The sequence below is a fragment of the Lissotriton helveticus genome, chromosome 10 (genome assembly GCF_964261635.1).
Source record: "Lissotriton helveticus chromosome 10, aLisHel1.1, whole genome shotgun sequence".
NCBI classification, from domain to species: Eukaryota; Metazoa; Chordata; class Amphibia; order Caudata; family Salamandridae; genus Lissotriton; species Lissotriton helveticus.
The window spans coordinates 520034997-520049062 of record NC_136071.1 but is presented as its reverse complement, the minus strand read 5'-3'; the positions used below and the strand labels follow the sequence as shown (position 1 = coordinate 520049062).

General features: G+C 47.6%; 1 protein-coding gene across 2 annotated transcripts in view; it reads right to left on the bottom strand.

Annotated features, from left to right (window-relative positions):
- Positions 1-14066, bottom strand: part of DNAAF8 (dynein axonemal assembly factor 8) — a 1081381-nt gene that overhangs the window by 769437 nt on the left and 297878 nt on the right. For both annotated transcript variants that reach the window (XM_078663036.1, XM_078663037.1), the window contains one exon: positions 9255-9449. In XM_078663036.1, coding sequence (XP_078519162.1) covers positions 9255-9449 — 195 coding nt within the window. The remainder of the gene's footprint in view (positions 1-9254; positions 9450-14066) is intronic.

Genomic DNA, 14066 nt, shown 5'->3' with positions numbered 1-14066 from the left:
TCTCCCTCTGAACTTCTGCCAACAGACTGTTCCCGCATATGCAGGTAAAGTAGGCACTTTATTCTGGAAAGTGGCAACTTATCTTTATGCAGTTTAGAAAAGGCATAACAAATGGAAGTGTGGCTATGCTAAGTGTGTTACACAGCACAGGGGTTCTCTCCCGCTCACTCAAAATGGGCCTGCTCTGCGCCTCTTTCTCTGTGACAGGCTTACTGACAGGCATCGGTTTACCAGAACATGGATCATGGGTGGCGGACACAGCCCGATGTGCATGCAGTGCTCTGCCCACCAGAGGTTTACTCCCTCTCTGAAGGGGTGTGGATTCAAATCACGTCCCAGTCTACTTTTCCCTTGACTGTTGGAGCCAGATTTACAGCAGAGAGCTAGAGGACATAGCCATCTCTAGCCCTTGAAGCTCCCCAGGTAAAGAGCATGTCAAACAGCAGAAGGTGGACTTTGGCAATGCTTAATTGTTCTTTCAATAATCGGAGGACTGACAACCAATGATCACAGGACAATTGTGTTCCGAGTGCAGTGATTGGCTGGGTGCCACCATTTTTATTGATAAGCCCATCGTAGCCCACCTTAGAGTGTGCACGGATTCTCTAAGATACTCAAGAACTATGTTCAGTTACAGCCTGTCAACAGCCCAAGCAACCAATCAGGTTTGGATTTTAGGGACAAATACTGCAAGCAATGAGACAAATAATTGACAACTGAAATTAGGCAGCAAAAACAGAGGGCCAATTTTAAGTAGCAGAAATATGTTCTACCTTTCCCTTATGTCAGTGTCTAAAAGAACCTTAGTTACAAGACACGTATGGGTATACGCACACTTTATACATTATTTAACATAATTTTGCACCTCATTGGGAAGGAGGTAGGAGAAGAGGGCTGATTGATCGTTGCTTCAAAGGGATGCCACCTTCTGAACAACTGTAAGCATTTACCATCCCCTTGGTGAGAGAGTGGGGGTGCTCTCAGACGTCCACATGAGTAATTTCGGTAATCAGAGGCTATTTTTAAAATACACAAACATTTGTCATCTGTCATAGGCTGCTTCTACAATGTGATGGACAATCAGCAAGCGAGTGCTTGAAGGGTGTTCCACCAAACCAAGCAATTGCTAAAGAGGATTGACCCTCAGCCTCTTTCTATATGTTCATGTGTGTAAAGAGTAGCATGTGGTGTGTGGTGACATGAAGTCTCCCAGACAGCTAAAGCTGTATGTAGTCACAACAAAGTCAGGTAAAGATCAAAATTGCAATATTTCTGAATTTGATGTGATGTATTTAAAGAGTGCATGATTATCTAAAAGATGACACTGCTGCTGTAATCCTGAAAGAAGAGAAAACTTTGGCACTATGAGTGGACTCTGGAAAGAGCCAAGTTTATATTGCTTTACAAAAGGGTAGGAGTTTGATGAGAGCTGGCGGCTAGTCTGGTGTGGAGTTTCAGGTGATGGCAGCCATGAAGGAAACAGCTGGGGTTAGCAGCCCGGATGTTTGATTCAAGAAGACGGCCCTCTGAAGATCAAAGAGAACAGGTTGCACAACAGTGACAGAATTGTCATTGTAAATAGACCCAAATTGTCAGATTGTCAAGGGGGACCTGGAGGTAATTAAACGGGCCTTCCTCATGGATAGGAAGACCCAGAGGGAAGGAGTGGAGCTCCAGAAGCCGAGTGTCAGAAAATATGTTATGTTGAAAACGTGTGTAACTACCGAGCCATATTCATTAGGCTCCCTGACCTCTCAAGAAAAGTTTTTATTAACCAGGTTCAGGTTGAATCTTTTTCACCATCTGCTTGTCAGGCCAAAAACTGCTAATTTTAATAAGACTAAACCTCCCTGCGGCTGCGACGGAAAGTCTCCGCAGGATATGCTGCATTTTATATTTTTATGTAGGTTTTATGAATACCCCCGCAAGCGCTATCTGGTGACTCTTTTAACCCCTTCCATGCTCATGACGGAATGGTTCCGTCATGAGCATCGGTGCTCCTGTGCTGATGACGGAACCATTCCGTCATGAGGCCAGGGGCACGAAATCCCTCTGCTGCAGACAGCAGAGGGATTTCCTTTTCACCCCTGTGACCTTGGGAGCTGGGGAAGAGCTTCCCCAGCTCCCGAGGCCCCCTCCCTGGTTTGTGTTCAATGACGATCAGCGCGCATGTCGCGCTGTCGTTATTGAACACAAACCGAAACAGTTTCACTTTCTACATGCTCAGTGGGCTATCTCAGCCCCCTGAGCACGCAGAACGACGGGAGAGGTATCATTGGAAAGGGGAGAATCTCCCCTTTCCAATGGTACCCCTCCCGAGTGGATCCCTGCTTGGGGATCGCCCAAGGAGGGCGATCCCCAAGCAGGGATCCACCCACTAGACACCAGGGAGGGGGAGCGGCCCCTTGGGCAAGGGCCTTCACTCCACCCATAAATAAATGTATCATATTCAGTCTTTCTGCCCCCTCTGGGGGGCAGAGGGGGCAGTAGCCCCCCAATATGTCCCCCCGGGGGGGCAGAAAGCCCACTATACACCTGGGAATTTTTGGGGCACACTTTTTTTAGGGTGGGGGCTGCCCGAAATGGGCGCGCCAATGCCCCCCCCCCCCCGGCACCATTACAGCCTTTCTGCCCCCCCCTATACACCAGGGAATTTTTTTGGGCACACTTTTTTTAGGGTGGGGGCTTCCCAGAATGGCCACGCCAATGCCCCCACCCCCCCACCACCATTACAGACTTTCTGCCTCCCCCCCGGGGGAGCAGAAAGCCCACTATGCACCAGGGATTTTTTTGTGTGCACTTGTTTTTTAGGGTGGGGGCTGCCCGAAACGGGCACGCCAATGCCCCCACCCGCCACCATTAATTACAGACTTTCCGCCCCCTCTGGGGTCAGATGGGGCAGTAGCCCCCAATTTGCCCCCCCGGGGGGCAGAAAGCCCACTATGCACGAAGGATTTTTTTGTGTGCACTTGTTTTTTAGGGTGGGGGCTGCCCGAAACGGGCACGCCAATGCCCCGACACCATTAATTACAGACTTTCTGCCCCCCCCCCTGGGGGTCAGATGGGGCAGTAGCCCCCAATTTGCCCCCCCCCCCGGGGGGGGGGCAGAAAGCCCACTATGCACCAGGGATTTTTTTGTGTGCACTTTTTTTTAGGGTGGGGGCTGCCCGAAACGGGCAAGCCAATGCCCCCAACCCCCGCCACCATTACAGACTTTCTGCCCCCCCCTGGGGGACAGATGGGGGCAGTAGCCCCCAATCTGCCCCCGGGGGGCAGAAAGCCCACTATGTACCAGGGATTTTTTTGTGCGTGCTTTTTTTAGGGTGGGGGATGCCCGAAACGGGCACGCCAATGCCCCCACCCCCGCCACCATTACAGCCTTTCTGCCCCCCGGGGGGCAGATGGAGGCAGTAGCCCCCAATCTGCACCCTCGGAGGGGCAAAAAGCCGACTAGACGCCAGGGATATTTTGGGGCAAATCTGAATTAGGGTGGCGGCTGGCCAAAATGGGCATGCCAATGCCCCTACCCCTCCCCCACAAAAATTACAGCCTTTTTGCCCCCCGAGAGGACAGATGGGGGCATTAGCACCCAATCTGCCCACAGGGGGGGGGGGGGCAAAAAGGCCAGGGATTTTTTGGGCAAATGTTAATTAGGGTGGGGGCATTATCATGCCCGTTTTGGGCAGCCCCCACCCTAATTAAAATTTGCCTCAAAAACTCCCTGGCGTCTAGTGGACTTTCTGCCCCCCCTGGGGGGCAGTTGGGGGCATCTGCTTCGCCAGGGGGGGGGCAAAAAGCCCACTAGACACCAGGGATTTTTGAGGGGGCAAATATGAAATAGTGTGTGGCTGCCCAAAACGGGCATGCCCATGCCCCAACCCCCTCCCCGCAACAATTACAGCCTTCCTGCCCCCCCTGGGGGGCAGATGGGGCAGTAGCCCCCAATCTGCCCCCCAGGGGGGCAAAAAGCCCACTAGACACCAGGGATTTTTTTTGGCAAATGTTTATTACGTTGGGGGCATTGGCATGCCCGTTTTGGGCAGACTCCACCCTAATAAAAATTTGCCCAAAAAACTCCCTGGCGTCTAGTGGACATTCTGACCCCCTGGGGGCAGATGGGGGCATTACCCCTCAATTTGCCCCGCCGGGGGGGGAGGGGGCAAAATGCCCACTAGACGCCAGGGATTTTTTTGCGGGCAAATTTGAATTTGGATGGCTGCCCAAAATGGGCATGCCTATGCCCCCACCCCATCCCCCACAAAAATAACAGCCTTCCTGCCCCCCCCGGGGACGGATGGGACAGTAGCCTCCAATCTGCCCCCCGCTGGGGGGGCAAAAAGCCCACTAGACACCAGGGATTTTTTTAGGCAAATTTTTATTAGGGTGGGGGCATTGGCATGCCCGTCTTGGGCAGACCCCACCCTAATCAAAATTTGCCTAAAAAAACTCCCTGGCGTCTAGTGGACTTTCTGACCCCCCTGGGGGCAGATGGGGGCATTACCCCCTAATCTGCCCTGCCGGGGGGCAAAAAGCCCACTAGACGCCAGGGATTTTTTTGGGGGGCAAATTTGAAATAGGGTGGGGCTGCCCAAAACTGGCATGCCCATGCCCCACCCCCTCCCCCGCCTAAAATTACAGCCTTCCTGCCCCTCCCGGGGACAGATGGGGCTGTAGCCCCAATCCAAGGGGGGGGGCAAAAAACCCACCAGACACACAGGATTTTTGAGCACATTTTTCTTAGGTTGGGGGCTGCCCAAAACTGGCATGCCAATGCCCCCACCCCCCACCCGCAACAATGACAGTCTTTCTGCCCCCCCTGGAGGGAGGATGGAGGCAGTAGCCCTGAATCTGCCCCCCCGGGGGGGCAAAAAGCCCACTTGACCCCAACGATTACGCTGGCTTTTTTATGTGTGGGTGTGGGGGCTGCCCAGAATGGGCATACCAATGCCCCCACCCCCCAAAAAATATAGCCACAATGTTTCTGCCCCCCTTGGGGGCATATCGGGGCAACCCTAGCCCCGAAATCTTTCCCCCAGGGCAGCAGAAAGCAGACTAGGCACGGATTTGTTTTTAGCAATATGCCTACCTGTAGATTTTGGGCCCTAGCGCAGCCGCCACATAGGGAAACCTAGCAAACCTGTACATTTTTGAAAACTAGACACACAGGAAAATCCAGAATGGGGTGACTTGACTGGCTCTCAACAGGTTCTGTTACCCAGAATCCCTTGCAAACCTAAAAATGTGTCCAAAAAAAACCAAATGTTCCTCACATTTCTGTGTTGAAAAGTTCTGGAACACGAGGTGGGTGGAAATTTGTTGATCCACGCAGATTCCAGAACTTTCCACCACAGAAATGTGAGGAAAATGCGGTTTTTTTTGGTCAATTTTTTAGGTTTGCAAGGGATTCTGGGTAACAGAACCTGGTGGGAGGCAGTTGAGCCACCCCATCCTAAATTCCCCTGCGTGTCTAGTTTTCAAAAATGTATAGGTTTGCTAGGTTTCCCTAGGTGCCGGCAGAGCTAGGGTTCAAAAACGAAAGGTAGGCACTTTGCCAAAAAAGGGCCCGTTTTCACTGCGAAATTGCGGTGCGAACATGTTGCGTTTTGCGCTGTTTCCTGTCACAGGCACTAGGCAGACCCAGGCAAGTGAGGTACCAATTTTTTCGGGAGACCTGGGGGAACACGAGGTGGGTGGAATTTGTTGATCCACGCAGATTCCAGAACTTTCCACCACAGAAATGTGAGGAAAATGCATTTTGTTTGTCAATTGTTTAGCTTTGCAAGGGATTCTGGGTAACAGAACCTGGTGGGAGGCAGTTGAGCCACCCCATCCTGAATTCCCCTGCGTGTCTAGTTTTCAAAAATGTATAGGTTTGCTAGGTTTCCCTAGGTGCCGGCAGAGCTAGGGTTCAAAAACGAAAGGTAGGCACTTTGCCAAAAAAGGCCCGTTTTCACTGCGAAATTTCGGTACGAACACGTTGCGTCTTGCGCTGTTTCCTGTCGCAGGCTCTAGGCAGACCCAGGCAAGTGAGGTACCAATTTTTTCGGGAGACCTGGGGGAACAAGGGGTGGGTAGAAATGTGTTGATCCACGCAGATTCCATAACTTTCCACCACAGAAATGTGAGGAAAATGCGTATTTTCCCCCAATATTTTAGGTTTCCAAGGGATTCTGGGTAACAGAACCTGGTGGAAGGCAGTCGAGTCACCCCATCTTAAATTCCCCTGGTTGTCTAGTTTTCAAAAATGTATAGGTTTGCTAGGTTTCCCTAGGTGCCGGCAGAGCTAGGGTAAAAAAAACTACAGATATGCACTTTGCCAAAAAAAGACCAGTATTGACTGCGAAATTGAGGTGCGACCACGTTGCGTTTTGCGCCGTTTCCTGTCGCAGGCACTAGGCAGACCCAGGCAAGTGAGGTACCATTTTTCTCATAAGACTTTGGGGAACGCGGGGTGGGTGGAAATCTGTTGATCCGCGCAGATTCCAGAACTTTCCACCACAGAAATGTGAGGAAAATGCGTTTGTTTCCCCAATTTTTTAGGTTTGCAAGGGATTCTGGGTAACAGAACCTGGTGGGAGGCAGTCGAGTCACCCCATCCTGAATTCCCCCTGGGTGTCTAGTTTTTAAAAATGTATAGGTTTGCTGGGGTTCCCTAGGTGCCGGCAGAGCTGGGGTGCAAAAACCACAGCTAGGCACTTTGCCATAAAAGGGTCAATTTTTAACTACAAAATTGAGGTGTGACCACGTTGCATTTTGCGCCGTTTCCTGTCGCAGGCACAAGGCCGACCCACACAAGTGAGGTACCGTTTTTATCGGGAGACTTAGGGTAATTCAGATTTGTAAATCAACTGTTATTACCTATTGAGTTTTCATGCATTTTTCCCTTCCCAATGAAAGACATTGTGTAAAAAAAAAATCTTTTTGAAAAATGACCAATAATTCTCATGCTAGTATGAGTATTCCCAGTTCTGAAAATGTGCAAATATATACTGTTTCTAAACTCTATAATTTGTACCCAATTCAGAAATACATAGGTGTCTTTCATACCGATTTTTCCATGTATACATTTTCCAAGAAGAAGTGCTCTATACCCAGTAAATAATAAAATACCATTGCAAGTTGCTGCTCAGTTTTTGGCTCTGGGTTCGTTGGGTTCTAGGTGAAACTACAAGTCCCATATATCTCCACAACCAGGAAGGTCAAACGGATGTAACAGTATATTGCTTTCAAACAGCTGTCAAAATTACAAGAAGTTACAGGGGAAAACGTTGAGACAAAAGGCTGTTTTTTTCAACTAATTTTCAATTATTCCAATATCTAACTGTTAGTTTCTATAAAGAAACCTTCATGGATTTAGACAAATGACCCCTTTCTGAATTCAGAATGTTGTCTACTTTTCGAAAATGTATAGCTTTCCAGGATCCATTATTGCTTTCAAACTCATTTCTACCATTAACTGGAAGGAGGTTGAAAGCTCTAACAATAGTAAAAATAGGCTATGTCCCAGAAAAATGCCAAAACTGTGTGAAAAATGTTGGTTTTCTGACAAAAGACCGTCATTCCCTAAAAGCTGAGAAAATGGAGATTTCAGCCCCACAAACCCTTTTTTGATAACATTTGCAGGAAAAACCCAGAGGCTTTCATTTGCAGCCCGTTTTTCCCAATTTTCTGAAAAAAACAAACATTTTACTGTATTTTGCTTAATTTCTGAGACCACTACAAGGGAATCCACAAACCCTGGGCACCTTTAGAATCCACATGATGTTGGAAGAAAAGGACGCCAAAAAAAGGCTTAGCACAGGAGGGAAAAGGCCTAGCAGCGAAGGGGTTAAGAAAGCTTAATTTTACCCAGATCAGACCGGCCTTGATGTATTTACAACTTTTGCACAATGATAGTATTCTCCAAGTAATTGAATTTTTAAAATTAACTGTTAAATATAGAAAATGTATGGACTTGTAGTGGCCCTTATGTAATACATTTTTCCAATTACCTGGTCTTTATGTAATGAAGAAACTACATCCTTGCACCTTTTGCACTTTATTAAGAAATGTGTTTTAACAAAAGTATTATGAATTGTGAGTATTATTGTATATGTACTTCTATGGTTTTGAACAAAAACTGAAATAAAGTTTTATTGATTGATTGATTGATAGACCCAAATTAGTGGTGCCCTTGAAACACGATGCAAAGAGATTTGAAAATGATCATGTGTTCACCAGAAACCATTGTTTGGATTTCAGCGCTACTGAAGAAGAGACATAGATAGGAAGATTAAGGGTGAGACAAGCTGCTGCATTAGGGATGCAGTGATCCCCCAGAAATAAGGTACTGTAGAAGTCAAGGCGGATCAATAAAGTTGACAGTAATGTAAGGAAGAACTTTGTGCAGTAATTTAAGAAGAAGAAAGCAGGTGGCAGGTAATTTGTTCACCTGGGCTGTTAACAATAAATCCTCATTGAAGCAGAACACTAAATTCCATACCTGGGGGCAGAAGTTGGGTCACTTCCAAGGTTGTTGGCCTAGAGATGTGGTAGGCAGGTCAGAGTGGGGCTCCAATCTGAGATGATTAACATTTTGTCTTGTCCAAACAAGGCTGCTGCAGGTAAGAGCAGTGAGACGGTGGGGCAGGCTAGTGGGAATTTCGAGAGACGACCACAAGGGAAACTTATTTATTTAAGTTTCCCTTGTGATCGTCTCTCAAAATCCCCCCCCCCACCCTCGCAGGGCCCCAACGCTCTTACCTTGGCACACATCCAAATAACTGTTTTAGGAAACATGTTATAAAGTTGTTGAAAGACATTCATGCAATTGCCTGGAAGGCAGAAGGTGGTCCAACCTTCACAGAGTGGAGAAAGGACTTGGTGAAACGAACAGCAACTGAGTGAGTAGCCATTTGTGTGTACAAAGTGAGCTCTTTTTTTATAGCACAAGAGGGGAGAACCATATCAGCTCAAGTGATCCTCAAAAGAATCATCTCTCTCATACAGTGGAAGTGTATATGGTAACAGTACTATGTCATGCATATCTGAGGAACATGATGAGTTGGGTCTTAAAAGGGGAGAGGTGCAGTTTGTAAAGTGGAGGATTACTTGATTAGAGACAAGCTATTTTGATGTAATGTATTAGAGGACAATGACATTTCTTTGCTTTCCCTTGAGAAGAAACAGTGTACAAAGGTATGCTCCTTTATGTATGCACTTGGGAATGTTTCCAGGAACAAATACATAACATGTAATTAGATGGCGAAACTCACCAGTGAGATCAGCCAGGTCAGCAGAGCATGGTAGATGTTGGCAGCAGATATGGCTGTCTCCTGGACGCGCCCACCAGACAGCCCAGCACTGGCCACATGCCCACAGCTGGACATCCAAACTGTCATGAGGAACATCTCCTGCTTCACTGTTGCAGCAGCCGGCAGCATGCTGATATCTGGCAGATAGGAAGACTCCTATGGAACAGAATTGGTATCCAAATGAGAAAATGTGAATTTAGAAAACAAAAAGGAATTAGGGAGGCCTGTGCGAGAGGCAGGCATGGGCAAAGGAACACGAGAGAAGGTGGAGGAAGAGCAGGAGAGAGGTGGCTCAATTGGGAGAGAGAGGAGTGGAAAAGAGATATTTGAAAGGACGGCAATTGAGAAGATATTTGCAAACTATATACGGCAAGTATGAGGATGAGAGGAAATCAGAAGGATAATGAATGCATAGGATAGGAAGAATGAGGATTAGAGATCCAGGATCCAGATCAAAGTGTAAAAGACATGAAGAGGAAGGCCAGAATACGTGGCTACAGAAGGTATATCTAGAAGAGGGTTAAAACAAATGGAGAGAGAAGAACAAAAGATGGGGAATGGTTAAGCACATTGGAATTATGCACGAGATCAGAAGGTGCTACATATGAAAAACAATTATTTACTTTTCAAGCAGCATTGCAAGTCATGTTGATAACTTTTCACTCTAACAATACTTTTATTAAAAAAATGGTTCAAATAAGAGTTCCTGGTTTAAGAGACCTGTTCTCGCACATTTATTCCAAATTTAATCTTGGAGTACTTTTCAATGTTATTGTTCATATTTTCATTGTTGAATTGTAAGCTTGACTGACATATCTTAGAGCCGTTGAAGAATTGTATTCAACATTTTCAGTTGCAGAAATCCTGCAGACCAGATCTTTTGGACAGAGCATAAAAGGAAAGTTCCCTCTCACACACCTAGTGCCAGATGTACGACCCTTACATTTTGTGACTCACAAATTGCGCCGCTTTGCGGCTCGCAATTTGCGACTCACAAAATGCAATGTACAACATTGTCACAGACACTGTTGGCGATTCCCAATGGGGTTGTGAATTGCATGCCTCATCAATATTGATGAGGCAAGCACAATTTGCTACCGCATTGGGAATGACTAGCACTCCCAGGTATGGTGGCCTGCTGGGGACAGCAGACCACCATGTCTGGGACTGCTTTTTAAATAAAGCAGTTTAAAAAAAAATGCAGCCTGTTTTCCTTAAAGGAAAACGGGATACATTTAAAAAAGAAAAATTAAACTTCTCAGTTTCATTTTTTAAGGGCTGGCAGTGGTCCCTGGGGTCCAGAGGATTGAACACAAGAGGATTGAACACAGAGGTCCAACATGAACTGTCTCCTCTAGCTAATACGATTGCTGTTTTATCACTATTCAACTTAAGAGAGTCATTGGTCATCTACTACTGAATATCAAGCAGGCAGATGCTTGACTGGCTGGAGATCTGTGGAACGCTGTATAGTGCTACTCTCTCGGATGTACGAAATGGAGGGTAAGATCTCTTGGAATGATCTAAACAAAATCAAGACTGTGCCATCAGGTCCTTCAGCTGCAAGACAACCATTTGTGGTGGAATGATAGACAGTATTGGATACTGTGAACAGATACAAAAGAGGCAGACCAGCAGTCGCTCCCTTATCCGCTCAGAGCCCACCATTTTAGGATCAGACCTGACTCCAAGGTATGCCTGGCAGCACAGAATCCTGCATGGCAGCAGTCAGGGAGCTTCAAGCAGTCCAGTGGGGTGGAAATCCTTTAAGAAACACACTTTTGCATGATTCTGAGAGGGCTTGGAGTAAGGTCAAGGCACAAATTTACTAAGGCCTGTGGGGTCAAGGTCAGGTTTCTTAATCAGTGGAGTATGGATACCATTTTTACACACATAAGGGACACATCAGAAAAGCATGTGGTGTTAATCAAATCACAATTCTTACTATAGATGTCAGGCTCAATGTCTTACAAGATGGAGGCAGGGCATGGGTCATAATGAGATGCTGATATATGACACAGCAATGTCTGGCTTAATATGGTTTTGTTCATGGCCAGAAGAGATGAAATGGTAATGAGAAATGTGCCAAGGGGAGCCTCATGATCAGGAGCCACTTAAATAGAAAGTTCCCTCTCAGATTGTAGAGAATTGGGAAAAGAAATGGCATGGTACGTTTTCACAGAAGAGCTGAGATACCTCAACACACAAAGTGGAGCTTCCAGGGTGGAGAAACGCGTTGACGATACCAGAGGGTTTGCAGGACATGTCAGGGGATGATATTTAAGGTAACAAGGACCCCCTGGTTCAGTAAAATACTTCTAGGACAGGGTAAAGCACAATGTAAATATCTTCCTAGACAGTAAGAAATGCAAACGTGGCAAGATGGCCGCGGACCAGTCGCAGGAGTAAGTCGCTCCCACCACCCTCTCCCGCTGGTTGTGAAGAATGGCTGTCTAGTGGGGAAAAATGCTGAATGAAGACTGGATAAAGAACGCCCTACGTAGAGTGCTGGCAATACTACACAAGAGAATTCTCAGTAAGGTCTGGGCCGACCTGAAAGGCAGCGTGTCGCGTCCGTCAGCACTGAATGTGACCGGGGGCTTCAGGATGCTGCCACGAGCAAAACCTAAAGATAATCTGAGGGATACCGAATGCGAGGATGGTGCTAACACACTACCGGATACCTACGCTGTGACAAGAATGCAAACAGCTAAGTTGGGCGGCGCTGCCACAGAGTCAACGCTGGAAGCCAAAAAATTAAAGGAGAAGGAGAAAGGAAAAGACAAGGAGAGGAATGCTGAATCAAAAGCGGAGATGAGGGCGGAAAGAAAAGCGGCAGCAGCAGTGAGAGAAAAACTGACTAAAGTGACTCCGAAAACCACTGAAAGTAAGACACAAAAGGCTGCGACTATGAGGCAACCTACCTTGCAAGAAGTCTTTACAGCAGGCACCGGAGTCGGATCCGGAGATGCATCCAACCTCGTGGTCCATGGCGGCGGTGATAAGGAGCAGCAAGGAGTTGCTGCAGGGTCACTCTCCTCTACGGAGGTGCGCGCGCAGAGAATGCGGAACACGGATGCGCTGAACCCAGAGTGAGACTACCAGGAGCTGGAGGTGGAAGCATATCCCGTAGGAGAGGAAAACTGTGCCGCAGAAGATGCTGGGGCTGCGGAGGACATAGGTGCAGTTACGAGTGTGTTGGATGCCGCTGAGCTCGGGGAGGTAAGCTGCGCCGCGGCTGCGGTGAGCATAACAGACCCTCCGCATTTGCTTTCACCTGCTCGAGTGGAACAATTAGCAGGAAATGAGACAGAAGGGGAGGCAGGGGATCTCGGCGGCGCTAACGGGACTAACTGCACTAACTGCACCAAGGTGACTGATGTTATGAAGGTTGTGAATGTTGTCCTGAGGAATCCTCTCGCAGCCAAAGCAATGGCAGATGAAGGTAGAGCTCAGGGGGACTCGGTAACCCAGAAAGCACAAGTAAACACGGAGGTGGTGCGGCAGGCCCCAGGGTCCCCGAATGATGACTGTTTTTTACAGGGAATGATGAAACAGGTGCCTCTGGTAACTCAGAGGGGGCTATATCGGGGAGCGAGTCCAATAGCAGCGCTGACGGAACCTCCGAGGAAGTAGATAAAGATTCAGATCTGGAGACTTCAGATATAGGGTCAGAAGAATCTGCACAACAGGTTTCTAAAATGCAAAATAAGGAACAACAGCAGCAACAGCAGAGAAGTCGTCATCGCTATAAACGGCAGGAGCCTGTTAGTCCAAAGCAACCTGAAGCGGCAAAAAAGCTATTATGGGATTATTCAGCAACATCAAGTTTATACCAGGAAGACGACCTGGCTCAGGGGGGGTCAAGTGCTCAGCAGAGAAACCAGCACAATGATAGTCCCACTATGAAACTACTATACTCTACTCTGAAGCAGATGCAGGTAGAAGCAAGGGCAGAGAGTAAAAGATCTAAACAGGTGAACAAGAAAATCCAGAGCTCCCTCAGCAAGATGAACAAGCTATATGCTGAGATGGCAGGTAGGGTTACCGAGGTGGAGGAAAGAACCGGCAAACTGGAGGATGAGGTGACTAGATGGCAGGAGTTCAGGGAGGCTCAATCGAAAGCGACGGAGGACATGTACTGGAAGCTCGAGGACAATGAAAATAGACAGAGACGCAATAACGTTAGGCTTTTGGGAATCCCAGAGGGTTCGGAGGAGCAAGATCCTAGGTCCTTCGTAGTCACATTTTTCAAGGGGGCATTTCCTGAGATGGAGAAATGGAACTGGGAAGTGGAGGTGCAGAGAGCACATAGGTTCCCGTTATTGCAAAAGAGAACATATGGTGCCTCGCAGAGAGATAAACCTAGAGCCATATTGGTGTTCATTGGGAACTTCTTGGCCAGGCAGGAGATTATGGACAGGGCTAAACCACAGGATCGTTGTACATTCAAGGGAATAACCTTTTTTGCACGACCCGACTTCTGTCATGTCACCGTGGAAAGGAGACGGAGGTTGCGCCAGATGATTGAACCTTTCAAAAATTTAGGATGTGAGGCGTATCTTTTATTCCCGCAAAAAACAACAATGATGGACAGAATGTGGATCAATGTCACACATTCACCCCAGTCAAAAGATCTGGGCCCAAATCCATCGTTTTTCCACTCCACACCACCCTGGGTTAGACAATGGCGATATGCAAATCAGCGCTGACCCTGTGCCCCATGGGAACAGTCCAGTCCGAACTACAAAAGCCATGTCCTTCCCAGAACGG